Source organism: Phocoena sinus, chromosome 17 (assembly GCF_008692025.1).
Source record: "Phocoena sinus isolate mPhoSin1 chromosome 17, mPhoSin1.pri, whole genome shotgun sequence".
NCBI classification, from domain to species: Eukaryota; Metazoa; Chordata; class Mammalia; order Artiodactyla; family Phocoenidae; genus Phocoena; species Phocoena sinus.
Genome location: NC_045779.1, coordinates 42,895,301 through 42,910,344, shown reverse-complemented (window position 1 = coordinate 42,910,344; position 15,044 = coordinate 42,895,301). Strand labels below are relative to the sequence as shown.

Genomic DNA, 15,044 nt, shown 5'->3' with positions numbered 1-15,044 from the left:
CTACTAATGGTTAAGATGCATGTCCAGTGAAAACTATTCTCTAGCATGTGGTTAAAGCTGAAAGACAATAAGAGGTAACCTGCCTTTTGCATTCACCTTTTCCAGATGCAATGTAACTAGCACCTTCTTTTTTGTTGTTTAATTTGTATTGGAGTACAGTTGATTTAAAATGTAGTGTTTCAATGGAATGTTACTCAGCCATAAAAAGAAATGAAATTCAGTTATTTGCAGTGAGGTGGATGGACCTAGAGACTGTCATACAGAGTATAGTAAGTCAGAAAAACAAATACTGTATGCTATCACATATATATGGAATCTAAAAAAAAAATGGTTCTGAAGAACCTAGGGGCCTGATGGGAATAAAGACACCGATGTAGAAAATGGACTTGAGGATGCAGGGAGGGAGAAGAGTAAGCTGGGACGAAGTGAGAGAGTGGCATGGACATATATACACTACCAAATGTAAAATAGATAGCTTGTGGGAAGCAGCTGCATGGCACAGGGAGATCAGCTCGGTGCTTTGTGACCACCTAGATGGGTGGGATAGGGAGGGTGGGAGGGAGACGCAAGAGGGAGGGGATATGGGGATACATGTATGCATATAGCTGATCCACTTTGTTATACAGCAGAAACTACATTGTAAAGCAATTTATTCCAATAAAGATGTTATAAAAAATAAAATTAAAAACAATAAAGATATTAACACCACTTTTATAGATAAGTTAACTGAAACTCAATGAAACAAACTGTACTTCCTTTAGACATATAATCAGATTTCCACACTACAATTCAGTAATTTTAATAGTTGAAAAGTAAAAATATTCTTTTACCTGAGAAAGACATTCACCACACCAGTATCTACGTAACATACAGATTAATAAAGTTCAGTGCACAAAATTAAATCTCTAAGAAGCATTAGCACAGAACTTTTTTACTATTTATTTTAGTATCTTTTAATTTTATTCTCTTTTTAGAAGAGCTGAGGAAGAAAAAGTCATCAGTGTAGCTTTAAAGAACATGTAGTATAATTCAATATTCACATAGATATTCTCTTAAAGCCTCTTAGATAAACTCATCCACAAAATAGAAATTAGAATACTTGACTGTAGAAAAATTATTTCATTTTTGTGACATATTATAATACAGTCTATCAAAGAAAACATCTTTTGTTCCTTAAAGGCTTTTGCAGTTTTGATGCTTGCAATGAAATTTGGTATCTCAGTTGTGAAGCACAATTATTACTCCAACATTTTAGAAGACTGGTGCACGAGCTTGTTGCATATTCTACGACCCAATGAAATCCAACAACCTAATGTTACTTGATTTTACATACGCTGATCTATTTAACAGTTTTGGTTATTAAAAGAAAAAAATAAAATTAAATAGTTATTTTTTTTTAAAAAACTAATCAGGTTAGTAAAACAGTGAAATAATCTTGTACCTATAAACCAAGAATAAAAGACTATTTTTGTGCTTAGTTTTCTTTATATAAAAATGCTACATAAATAGGACACATATACAACTTCACTATCAAACTACTTACTTCGAGTGATAAAATTAATTATTTCACAACTTGATATCGGTCACTCTTCACTGAGAATCGATTGTTATTATAATCAGGAAATCAATAACCATTTTATTTTGGCTCTCAAGATTGCGTAATGAATATTTTTCACATTTTAAATTTTCCAGGAGTGTCCTATGCTTTATGTGTACATGTGTTTTGTCAGTGACCCTGTGCATTCCCCTGACACATCATCTAAAATATTATAAAAATCAATAATGCATTTTCTAGCTAAGGAATTTTAAAATTTCAAATGCATGTCATTAATTATTTATTATCAAATTCTTTTAGTTCTCTCTCTTTGGGAAAATACTAGATTTTTTTCCTTTTGTTATTCAGGGCATCTCCCATGTCCTCTCAGTTTCCAAGACTCAAACATTCAAGAAGCAATTGCACAGAATTTTAATTCCTAGTCTCACCAAGAAAAAAATTAAAGCATAATTGTATTTACTAACAACGTACACCTTTCACGTTTATGGATATAACAAACATAATCCTTTTTCTTACTATTGGGTTGGCCAATAAGTTTGTTCAGGTTTTTCATAACATCTTACGGAAAAACCTGAAGGAACTTCTTGGCCAACCCAATATACGGCATTCATTCTACTTCATTCTCTTTTATTCTTTTCAAACTCTTAGTGGTTACCAAAGACATTGATTTCAAAGGCAACTAATAAGTTACAATCTACACTTAATGAAATGGTAAGACAAGAACTCAATTATAAATGTATTTTTCCTAAAAGTCCTCAAAATAAGTAACAGTTCAGTTCAGAGAGCACAGTGTTGTTCTGGTGACTGAAGAGGTAGGACACACAGAAGTTTCTTATTTGCAAGCAGAACATGTTGCAGAAGAGGCACAGAGAAACCAAAGATGAAAGGAGAAAGGAAGAAATGAATCTAGAAGGGTAGCATCACTGAAATTGCCGGCCTCAGGAATCAAGCTGAGTAACAAGAGCAGTGAGGATTCTGTGATATTAAAAAGGCTGAAAGAATTAAAAGGGCTAAAAGTAATGATGAAGATCAAGAAGCAGGATCAGGAACAAAGAAGAAACAAAGCATTTCTATTGATAAATGATAACAAGGTCCAATGTAAAGATGTACTTGAGGCTACAGGTGAAAAAGTTAGAAGATCACTATCAGGAAAGTAAAAGGACAACCCACAGAACTGCAGAAAACATTCACAAACCATGTATCTGATAAGGAACTTGTATCTAGAATATATAAAGAATTCTCAAAACAAAAAGATAAAAGAACCAATTCAAAAATGAACAAAGGACTTAAACAGACATTTCTCCACAAAGATATACAAAGAGCCAACACCATTAGACATGAGGGAAATGCAAATCAAAATCACAATGAGACGCTACTTCATAGCCCCTAGGACAAACCAGAACCAAAAGGACAGGTAATAACATTATGGTGAAAATGTGGGAAAAACTGGAATCCTCATATACTACAGGTGGGAATATACAATGGTACAGCTGCCTTGGAAAACACCCTGGCAATTCCTCAAAAGGTTAGAGTTACCATATGACCTAGCATTTCTACTGCCAGAAATACATCCAAGAGAAATAAAAGCATATGTCCACACAAAAACTTGTACATGGATGTTCATCGCATCATCATGCATAAATATCAAAAGTAGAAACCACCCAAAAGTCCATCAACTGACAAATGGATGAACAAAATGGTATATACATACAGTGGAATACTGCTTGACAATAAAAAGAAACTCATATATGCTATAATATGGATGAACTTCAAAAAAGTACCCTAAGTGAAAGAAAACAGTCACAAAGGACTGTATTTTACATGATCTATTTACATGTAACGTCCAGAATAGGCAAATCCATATAGACAAAAAGCAGATTAGTGTTTGCTTATGGCTTGGGGAGATGGAAGGCTTGGGGAGTGATGGCTAAAGAATGTGGGACTTCTTTTGGGGGCAGTGAAAATGTTCTAAAATTGATTGTGGTGATGAATACATAACTCTGAATATACAACAAGCCAAATACTGCATATCAAAAAAAAGTGAATCATATGGTAGATGAATTATATCTCAATAAAGATGTTTGGAAAAAAAGACTGAACAGAAGGAATGGGAAGGAGAAGAGAAACCAAGTTAAAGCATTTCTGGCATATGGTAGAGGGGTAAACCTTGGCAAAGGCATGAATGTGGAAGAGAATGTAATTTTTAAGGAACACACAGACTATACCACAGTGTTTAATCCAAATGAAAAAACTGTGTTGACTTGTGTTAAAAAAACAGCTATTAAAGAAAAAAGGATAATACAGGAGAATTCTATCAAGTCAGAATTATGCTCAGTAGATACAGAGGGAAAAGCCACTAGAACCACGGACAGGAGAAAACTGGATGCTATGCATTAGTAACTATCAATAACAAGATAGCAAGAAGTAGGAAGGTAGGCTGGGGCAAAAGATTATGATGGAAGGTGAGGCAGAAACATTGAAGACAAGTGCTTAGCTTAGAGTCAACTGTAAAATAGAAGAAGGTTTCTTCTTCCAAACATTATCAGAATATAAGTCTGAGAAGTCTAAAAACATACAGAGCCTGCATAATCACTCCATTAATATAGTAAATGAGAACTAGTTGCAATGTAAAGCAAAGGATCACTGGTTAAACCAAACACATTAAACAAAGCTTAACACTGCTGAGGGTTGTCTACTGACCGCCCACAGATGTAATATAATAAAATGCTAACAACTTTATACCTTAAATATATATTTCCTGGATCTTAAGACAGAAAATTTAGAGGACAATATAAGCAAGCACTGTACTAAGACTAAAATAAACAGAATAAGATTGGGGGGGGCAAAAGAAGACATAAGAAAACTAGACACTTGGAAATCTAGCTTTTTAAAAATATTTTAGCTGATTCTTGTAATTCATCTATGACAAATTTTATAGCTGCTTCATTTGATAAAAATAAGATTCCTTGTCAAAAAGATGAATCTTCCTAACATTGTTCTACTTTCCTCAACTCCCTTAATCTCCAAAAAATTTGTTCTACTAATTTTAGATTTCTCACTGTCAGAACATCAGGTTATTAATCACTTAATCTGTGATTACTTGTCTGTTCCATTTTTTAAGACCTATGCCAGCATTCTATTAGGAAAGAATATTTTCAGAGTAAGAAATTTTTAAAAAAATGTTTTCGCATAACACAGTCCATTTGATAAATTCAAAAAAGGAAATATGGAATTAGTTTGTCAGAACAAAAATTATAAACTAAGCACCATCAAAATTTAATATGAATTTTTAGGCTATCTAAGCCAGTTGACAAAAAACAAAAATTTTAAATAAAGGAAGATTAACACTGTGAGACAGTAAACCAAAAAAAAAAAGACAAAGAAACAAAAACTCTGGAGAAAATATCACAGAAAACAGAAACCTGACAAACAAAAACATGAATTAGATACTTTCCAACAGTGATAAATGTTATTGCCAATGAAGGCTTCACTATAGGCATTATGGGTGAGGATCTGAAAGAAAAGCTTTTGTACAGTAACTCCACATAAAATAACGGCCATAACAATGGCAATAACATAATGCTTTAGCCTATTAGGGCTGCTATACCTAAATGCCACAGACTGAGTAGCATATAAACAAGAGAAATTTATTTCTCTCAATTCTGGAAGCTGAAAGTCCAAAATCAGGGTGCCAGCATGGTCAGGTTCTGGTGAGAACCTCCTCCTGCTGCAGACTACTAAATTCTCATTGGGTCCTCAGATGGCAGAAGGATCAACGGAGTTCTTCTGTGGCCTCTTTTAATAAGGACATTAATCTCATGTGTGAGGACTCCACCCTCGTGATCTAATCAACTCCCAAATGCCCCCCCAGTTCCTAACACCATCACATTGGGCATTAGAATTTCAACATATGAATTTTGGCGGGACACATTCAGACCACAACACATAATTTAGTCCAATTAAATATACATCAATTTAAAACATTTTTTAAATGAGATAAAATTCATATAACACAAAATTCACCCTTTTAAAGTGTACAATTAAGTAGAATTTAGCATATTCACAAGTGTGAAAACGTCACTACTAACTAATTCGAGAACATTTTCATCAATCTGAAAGAAACTCATGCAGTCATTCCCCATTCCTCCTTTTCCCCAGACTCTGGCAAACACTAATCTACTTTCTGTACCTGTGTATTTGTATATGCTAAGCATTTCATAAAACTAGAATCAAAATATGAGACTTTTTGCATCTGGCTTCTTCTACTTAGCATAATGTTTTCAAGGTTCATCCACAGCATGTTATCAGTACCTCATTCCATTTTATGTCTGAATAATATTCCATCGTAAAGATATAACACATTTTGTCTGTCCATTCATCGGTTAAAAGACATTTGTGTTCTATCCACCTTTTGGCTATTGAGAATAATGCTATGTGAAATCCTTTATATGTGGACTCTAAAAAGTCAAATTAATAGAAGCAGAGGCCAGAATACTGTTTACCAGGGCCAGGAAGTGGGAGAAATGAGGTATGTTGGTCAAAGGGTACAAAATTGCAGTTATGTAGAGTAAGTTCTAGAAATCTAATGTACAGCATGATGATTTTACTTAATACTGTAACGTACACTGGAAATTTGTTAAGAGTAAATTTCAGGTGCTCTCACCACAGGAAAACAATGTAACTATGTGAGGAGATATATATGTTAGCTTGACCCTGGTAATAATTTCACCATGTATATCAAAACATTCTTAAATTGTTGCATACCTTAAATATATAAAATTATTATTAAAAATATATACTTTTGGAACTTCCTTGGTGGTCCAGTGCTTCCAAAGTAGGGAGCGTGGGTTTGATCCTGGTTGAGGAACTAAGATCCCACAAGCCACGTGGCATGACCGAAAATTAAAATAATTTTTTAAATAAAAATAAATAAATAAATACTTTTGCATGCAAAAAGGAAAAAATAATGTTATGAATTCATGTACAAGATGTTATGTAGATATATGTTTTCAATTCTTGGGTGTATTTATAGGAGTAAAATTGCTGGGTTATATAATTCTACATTTAACTTGTTCAAGAACTAACAAATTGTTTTCCAAGGCAGCATCAGTTATTTCTTAAGTTAATAATTCTAACACATATATATGGAATTTAAGAAGAAAAAAAAATGTCATGAAGAACCTAGGGGTAAGACAGGAATAAAGACACAGACCTACTGGAGAACGGACTTGAAGATATGGGGAGGGGGAAGGGTGAGCTGTGACAGGGCGAGAGAGAGTCATGGACATATACACACTAACAAACGTAAGGTAGACAGCTAGTGGGAAGCAGCCGCATGGCACAGGGATATTGGCTCGGTGCTTTGTGACCGCCTGGAGGGGTGGGATAGGGAGGGTGAGAGGGAGGGAGACGCAAGACGGAAGAGATATGGGAACATATGTATATGTATAGCTGATTCACTTTGTTATAAAGCAGAAACTAACACACCATTGTAAAGCAATTATACCCCAATAAAGATGTTAAAAAATAATAAAAATAATAATTCAATAGGAATAGCCTCATCCACTAGACTGTAGACAACAGAAGCAAGAAGAACTACAATCCTGCAGCCTGTGGAACAAAAACCACATTCACAGAAAGACAGACAAGATGAACAGGCAGACGGCTAAGTACCAGGTGAAGGAACAACATAAAACCCCAGAAAAACAACTAAATGAAGGGGACATAGGCAAACTTCCAGAAAAAGAATTCAGAATAATGATACAGAAAGATGATCCAGGACCTCGGAAAAAGAATGGACGCAAAGATCGAGAAGATGCAAGAAATGTTTAACAAAGACCTAGAAGAATTAAAGAACAAACAAACAGAGATGAACAATACAATAACTGAAATGAAAACTATACTAGAAGGAATAAAAAGCAGAATAACTGGGCTTCTCTGGTGGCGCAGTGGTTGAGAGTCCGCCTGCCGATGCAGGGGACACTCGTCCGTGCCCTGGTCTGGGAGGATCCCACATGTCGCGGACCGGCAGGGCCCATGGGCCATGGCCGCTGAGCCTGTGCGTCCAGAGCCTGTGCTCTGCAACGGGAGAGGCCACAGCAGTGAGAGGCCTGCGTACGGCAAAAAAAAAGCAGAATAACTGAGGCAGAAGAACGGATACGTGACCTGGAACAGAGAATGGTGGAATTCACTGCTGTGGAACAGAACAAAGAAACAAGAATAAAAAGAAACGAAGACAGCCTAAGAGACTTCTGGGACAAAATTAAACGCAACAACATTTGCATTATAGGGGTCCAGAAGGAGAAAAGAGAAAAAAGGACTGGACAAAATATTTGAAGACATTAGAGTCGAAAAATTCCATTACGTGGGAAAGGAAATAGCCATCCAAGTCCAGGAAGAGCAGAGAGTCCCATACAGGATAAACCCAAGCAGAAACACGCCAAGACACACAGTAATCAAACTGGCAAAAATTAAAGACAAAGAAAAATTATTAAAAGCAGCAGGGGAAAAATGACAAATAACATAGAAGGGAACTCTCATAAGGTTAACAACTGATTTCTCAGCAGAAACTCTACAAGCCAGAAGGGAGTGGCATGATATACTTAAAGTGATGAAGGGAAGAACCTACAACCAAGATTACTCTACCTGGCAAGGATCTCATTCAGATTCCATGGAGAAATCAAAAGCTTTACAGACAAGCAAAAGCAAAGAGAATTCAGCACCACCAAACCAGCTCTACAACAAATGATTAAGGAATTTCTCTAACTGGGAAACACAGAGAAGAAAAGGACCTATTAAAAAAAAAAAAACCCAAAACAATTAAGAAAATGGTCATAGGAATATACATATCGATAATTACCTTAAACGTGAATGGATTAAATGCTCCAAACAAAAGACACAGGCTTGCTGAATGGATACAAATATAAGAGCCATAATATGCTGTCTACAAGAGACCCAATTCAGAACTAGGGACATATACACACTGAAAGCGAGGAGATGGAAAAAGATATTCCATGCAAATGGAAATCAAAAGAAAGCTGGAACGGGCTTCCCTGGGGGCACAGTGGTTGAGAGTCCACCTACCGATGCAGGGGACACGGGTTCATGCCCTGGTCCGGGAAGTTCCCACATGCTGCAGAGCGGCTGCATCCCATGAGCCATGGCCGCTGATGCTGCACGTCCAGAGCCTGGGCTCCACAACGGGAGAGGTCACAGCAGTGAGAGGCCCGCGTACCGCCCCCCCAAAAAAAAAAGAAGTTGGAAGAGCAATTCTCATATCAGATAAAATAGACTTTAAAATAAAGAATGTGGGCTTCCCTGGTGGCGCAGTGGTTGGGAGTCCTCCTGCCGATGCAGAGGACGTGGGTTCGTGCCCCGGTCCAGGAGGATCCCACATGCCGCAGAGAGACGGAGCCCGTGGGCCATGGCCGCTGAGCCTGTGCATCCGGAGCCTGTGCTCCTCAACGGGAGAGGCCACAGCAGTGAGAGTCCCGAGTACCGCAAAAAAATAAATAAATAAATAAAATAAAGAATGTTACCAGAGACAAGGAAGGACACTACATAATGATCAAGGGATTGATCCAAGAGGAACATACAGCAATTATAAATATATATGCACCCAACATAGGAGCACTTCAATACATAAGGCAACTGCTAACAGCTATAAAACAGGAAATCGACAGTAACTCAATAATAGTGGGGGACTTTAACACCTCAGTTACACCAATAGACAGATCATCCAAAATGAAAATAAATAAGTAAACAGAAGCTTAAAGTGACACAATAGACCACATAGGTTTAATTAATACATATAGGACATTCCATCTAAAAACAGCAGATTACACTTTCTTCTCAAGTGCGCATGGAACATTCTCCAGGATAGATCACATCTTGGTTCACAAATCAAGCCACAGTAAATTTAAGAAAACTGAAATCATATCAAGCATCTTTTCTGACCACAACGCTATGAGATCAGAAATGAATTACAGGGGAAAAACCGTAAAAAACACAAACACATGCAGGCTAAACAATACGTTACTAAATAACCAAGAGTTCACTGAAGAAATCAAAGAGGAAATCAAAAATTACCTAGGGACAATGACAATGTAAACACAATGACCCAAAAACTGTGGGATGCAGCAAAAGCTTTTCTAAGAGGGAAGTTTACAGCTATACAACCCCACCTCAAGAAACAAGAATAAATGGACAACCTGGAAGAAATGGACAAATTCTTAGAAAGGTATAGCCTTCCAAGACTGAACCAGGAAGAAATAGAAAATACGAACAGACCAACCACAAGGAATGAAATTGAAACTGTGATTGAAAATCTCCCAACAAGCAAAAGTCCAGGACCAGATGGCTTCACAGGTGAATTCTATCAAACATTTAGAGAAGAGCTAACACCCATCCTTCTGAAACTCTTCCAAAAAATTGAAGAGGAAGGAACATTCCCAAACTCATTCTATGAGGTCACCATCACCATGAGACCAAAACCAAAGATACTACGACAAAAAAAGAAAATTACTGATCAATATCACTGATGTAATATAGATGCAAAAATCCTCAACAAAATACTAGCAAACAGAATCCAACAACACATTAAAAGGATCATACACCATGATCAAGTGGGATTTATACCAGGGATGCAAGAATCCTTCAAAATACACAAATCAATCAATGTGATACACCATATTAACAAATTGAAGAATAAAAACCATATGATCATTTCAAGAGATGCAGAAAAAGCTTTTGACAATATTCAGCACCGATTTATGAAAAAACTCTCCAGAAAGTGGGCATACAGGGATCCTACCCCAACATAATAAAGGCCATATATGACAAACCCACAGCAAACATCATTCTCAATGGTGAAAAACTGAAAGCATTTCCTCTAAGATCAGGAACAAGACAAGGATGTCCGCTCTTGCCACTATTATTCAACATAGTTTTGGAAGTCCTAGCCACAGCAATCAGAGAAGAAAAAGAAATGAAACAAATACAAACTGGAAAAGAAGAAGTAAAACTGTCACTGTTTACAGATGACATGATACTGTACATAGAGAATCCTAAAAATGCCACCAGAAAACTACGAGAGCTAATCAATGAATTTGGTAAAGTTGCAGGATACAAAATTAATACACAGAAATCTCTTGTATTTCTATACACTAATGATGAAAAATCTGAAAGAGAAATTAAGGAAACACTCCCATTTACCATGGCAACAATAATAATTAAAATACCTAGGAATAAACCTACCTAGGGAGACAAAAGACCTGTATGCAGAAAAGTATAAGACACTGATGAAAGAAATTAAAGATGATACCAACAGATGGAGAGATATACCATGTTCTTGGATTGGAAGAATCAATACTGTGAACATGACTATACTACCTAAAGCAATCTACAGACTCAATGCAATCCCTATCAAATTACGAATGGCATTTTTTACAGAACTAGAACAAAAAATCTTAAAATTTGTATGGAGACACAGAAGACCCCGAATAGCCAAAGCAGTCTTGAGGGAAAAAAATGCAGCTGGTGGAATCACACTCCCTGACTTCAGACTGTACTATAAAGCTACAGTAATCAAGACAATATGGTACTGGCACAAAAACAGAAACATAGATTAATGGAACAAGATAGAAAGCCTAGATATAAACCCACACATCTATGGTCAACTAATCTATGACAAAGGAGGCAAGGATATACAATGGAGCAAAGACAGTCTCTTCAATAAGTGGTGCTGGGAAAACTGGACAGCTACATGTAAAAGAATGAAATTGGAACACTTCCTTACACACAAATAAACTCAAAATGGATTAGAGAGCTAAATGTAAGACTGGACACTATAAACCTCTTGGAAGAAAACATAGGAAGAACACTCTTTGACATAAATCACAGCAAGACCTTTTTTGATCCACCTTCTAGTGCAATGGAAATAAAAACAAAAATAAACAAATGGGACCTAATGAGACTTCAAAGCTTTTGCACAGCAAAGGAAACCATAAACAAGACAAAAAGACAACCCTCAGAATGGGAGAAAATATTTGCAAACGAATCAAAGGACAAAGGATTAATCTCCAAAATATATAAACAGCTCATGCAGCTCAATATTAAAAAAAGAAACAACCCAATCCAAAAATGGGCACAAGATCTAAATAGACATTTCTCCAAAGAAGACATACAGATGGCCAAGAAGCACATGCAAAGCTGCTCAACATCACTAATTATTAGAGAACTGCAAATCAAAACTACAATGAGGTGTCACCTCTCACCAGTTAGAATGGGCATCATCAGAAAATCTACAAATAACAAATGCTGGAGAGGGTGTGGAGAAAAGGGAACCCTCTTGCACTGTTGGTGGGAATGTAAATTGATACAGCCACTATGGCGAACAGTATGGAGTTTCCTTAAAAAACTAAAAATAGAATTACCATATGAGCCAGCAGTGCCATACTGGGCATATATCCAGAGAAAACCATAATTCAAAAAGACACATGCACCCCAATGTTCATTGCAGCACTATTTACAATAGCCAGGTCATGCAAGCAACCTAAATGCCCATCGACAGACGAATGGATAAAGAAGATGTGGTACATGTATAGAATGGAATATTACTCAGCCATATAAAGGAATGAAATTGGGTCATTTGTTGAGACGTAGATGGATCTAGATACTGTCATAGAGTGAAGTAAGTCAGAAAGAGAAAAAGAAATATTGTATATTAACGCATATATGTGGAAACTAGAAAAATGGTACAGATGAACTGGTTTGCAGGGCAGAAGTTGAGACACAGATGTAGACAACACACGTATGGACACCAAAGGTGGAAAGCTGCGGGGGGGGGGGGGGGGTGATGAATTGGGCAATTGGGGTTGACATGTATACACTGATGTGTATAAAATGGATGACTAATAAGGACCTGCTGTATAAAAAAAATTAAATTAAATTAAAAAATTTAAAAAATAATAATTCAATAGGAGTATGCAAATTCCAAACAAGTGTAAAGAGGATATTAAGTAAGAAATAATAGCAATTTTTTAAAAAGTAGTGTAGCTATATCAGTATAAAAGGGAACAAAACAGTAACATGATAGAAACAAAGACAAAAAGAAACTATAGTCACAAGTATAAATGGATTGAATTTACTAGCTAAAAGGCAAATTAGAAAACTTGATCTATAATATCTAGTTATACGTTATTTCCAGGACATATACCTAAAGATAAAAACACATAGGTTTTAAGTAAAGAATGCAAAAGGAATTACATCAGATATGAACCAAACAAAAACTATTTGTAACTATGTTAATATAAGAAAAAATAGATGTGTCAAAAGACTCTCTAAGGAATAGACTCACTACATTTAATAAAAGAATCAATTAAAAAAGAGAACATAAATATGTGTGACCTTAGGAGTATATGTTTATACACACATAAGATCTGCACACTATTTCAGGGTATTCACAGAATTCGAAGCCCTTTCATAAGCCCCAAGTTAAGAACTTCTAAACAAATGAAACATTTGTCCCATCATTTCTTTACAGAATCCTAAAAACCTGTTCCAAAACAACTGTACAATTTTACATTAGGCAATGGCTATATCAAATGAAAAGGCTCTAATTAAAATGCATTTTTTAAGAATTTATAAGATATTCCCCATAGTAAGGTCTAAACTTAAAACCTTAGAAAGCATCATATAACAACAAAACCAGTTTTATTTTAATAAACAAATGAGGTATAAGATAAAAATAATGTTATCATTTTAAGCATGATTGCACTTAATAAAAATATATCCTTTTTGTGTCACTGCAAAAGTAACATTATTTTGAGCTGAAACAACTAAAAGAAGCAAGCCTTCTGCAATTTTTCTTGTTTATCTACAAAGTGAGTGATAAGATGAAGATAATAAACTGGCATCAAAGCAGATTTTTAATTTTCCATAGTTAATTCATTCATTCAGGGTGTAAGACTAATATTTTCCACATTAAAATAATTAACTTGCTTATGAACTGCTAAAGTACTATAATTAAGAATTTTATTCCACTCTACCAGCATAATCAAACATATTGTATTTATACTTGACTTGGTTACCATTTCAAACATACAGACTGATCCCCTCAAAAGTTATCCAAGTAAGGCCAAAGGATGAATTGTACAAGGAGCTGGTGAAAAATAATCTCTTGCAACTACAAAATATATCCACAAGTTGGTGGCAGAGAACAAAACTGAATGCCTTAACTCATATCTTGGATTTTACACAGGAGCTATAAAAATCTGCTTTCATAGAAATACACTACAATTTAAGTTGATCATACTATACACATGAATTTGAATGATAAAATATTAGTCACCTCTAATAAGAGTTTTCCATACACTTGTCAAGAAGAGTGTGTTCTTACCTACAGTTTGGAAAACTTCATTCATCAAAGCTTCATTCACTGCTGAAGAGCTGACATTTCCAATATGAGACCAACTTTGATAAATTGCTTGCAGCAGAAGTGTCTGTGCTCTTGTAGCTTGAACTGTGAGATTTGGAAGTTCAAATATACCTTCAGTTATAGCAATCTGAGATCTTTTGGTCCTGCATAAGAAAATACAAAGCATAACAAACAATATATTAAATAACATTTATAAACAACACCATATAAAGTAAATTAGGATGCAAGGGAAGAAAAGGTATACACAGAAATTATTTTAATTAGAATTAAATCAAAGAGATACACAATTCTACTAACTTTAAATATGTTTCACTATTTCAGAACCTCTAACAATAATAAAAAATAAAAATACAAACTAAAATAATGTCCACACACATTCATACACATATATTCAGCTCAAGCATTATACTTTTTAAATCAAGTCAATCATCAAAAATAACAGTGAAAATAATACTAATTAACACTTAAAATAGGATTTACTAACAGATCTGCCTTATTCCCTTTTTTATACACTTTTGAAAGGTTAAATTCCAGTTACAATTATTACAAAATATTGGCTATATTCCCCATGCTGTACAATACATCCTTGAACTTATTTTACATCCAATAGTTTGTACCTCCCCCTCTCCCCACTGGTGACCACTATTTTGTTCTCTATATCTGTGAGTCTGCTTCTTTTCTGTTATATTCACTAGTTTGTTGTATTTTTTAGATTCCACATATAAATGATATCATACAGTATTTGTCTTTGTCTGACTTACTTCACTTAGCATAATGTCCTCCAAGTTGATCCATGTTGCTGCAAATGGCAAAATTTCGTTATTTTTTACAGCTGAGTAGTATTCCAGTGTGTGTGTGTGTGTGTGTGTGTGTGTGTGTGTGTGTGTACACACATTTTCTTTATCCATTCCTCCGTAGATGGACATGTACATTGTTTCCATATCTTGGTGACTGTAAATAATGCTGCTTATGAACACGGGGGTGCACATATCTTTTCATATTAGTGTTTTTATTTTTTTGGATATATATCCAGGAGTGGAACTGCTGGGTCAT

The 15,044-nt window shown here is 35.4% G+C and overlaps 1 protein-coding gene across 18 annotated transcripts in view; it reads right to left on the bottom strand.

Moving 5' to 3' along the window:
* VPS13B (vacuolar protein sorting 13 homolog B) overlaps positions 1–15,044 on the bottom strand; it is an 831,417-nt gene that overhangs the window by 657,291 nt on the left and 159,082 nt on the right. For all 18 annotated transcript variants that reach the window (XR_004346563.1, XR_004346562.1, XR_004346564.1 and 15 more), the window contains one exon: positions 13,953–14,134. Coding sequence is in view for 15 of the 18 variants with exons in the window: in XM_032610621.1 (XP_032466512.1) it covers positions 13,953–14,134 (182 nt within the window). In the remaining 3 variants the exon portion in view is untranslated. The remainder of the gene's footprint in view (positions 1–13,952; positions 14,135–15,044) is intronic.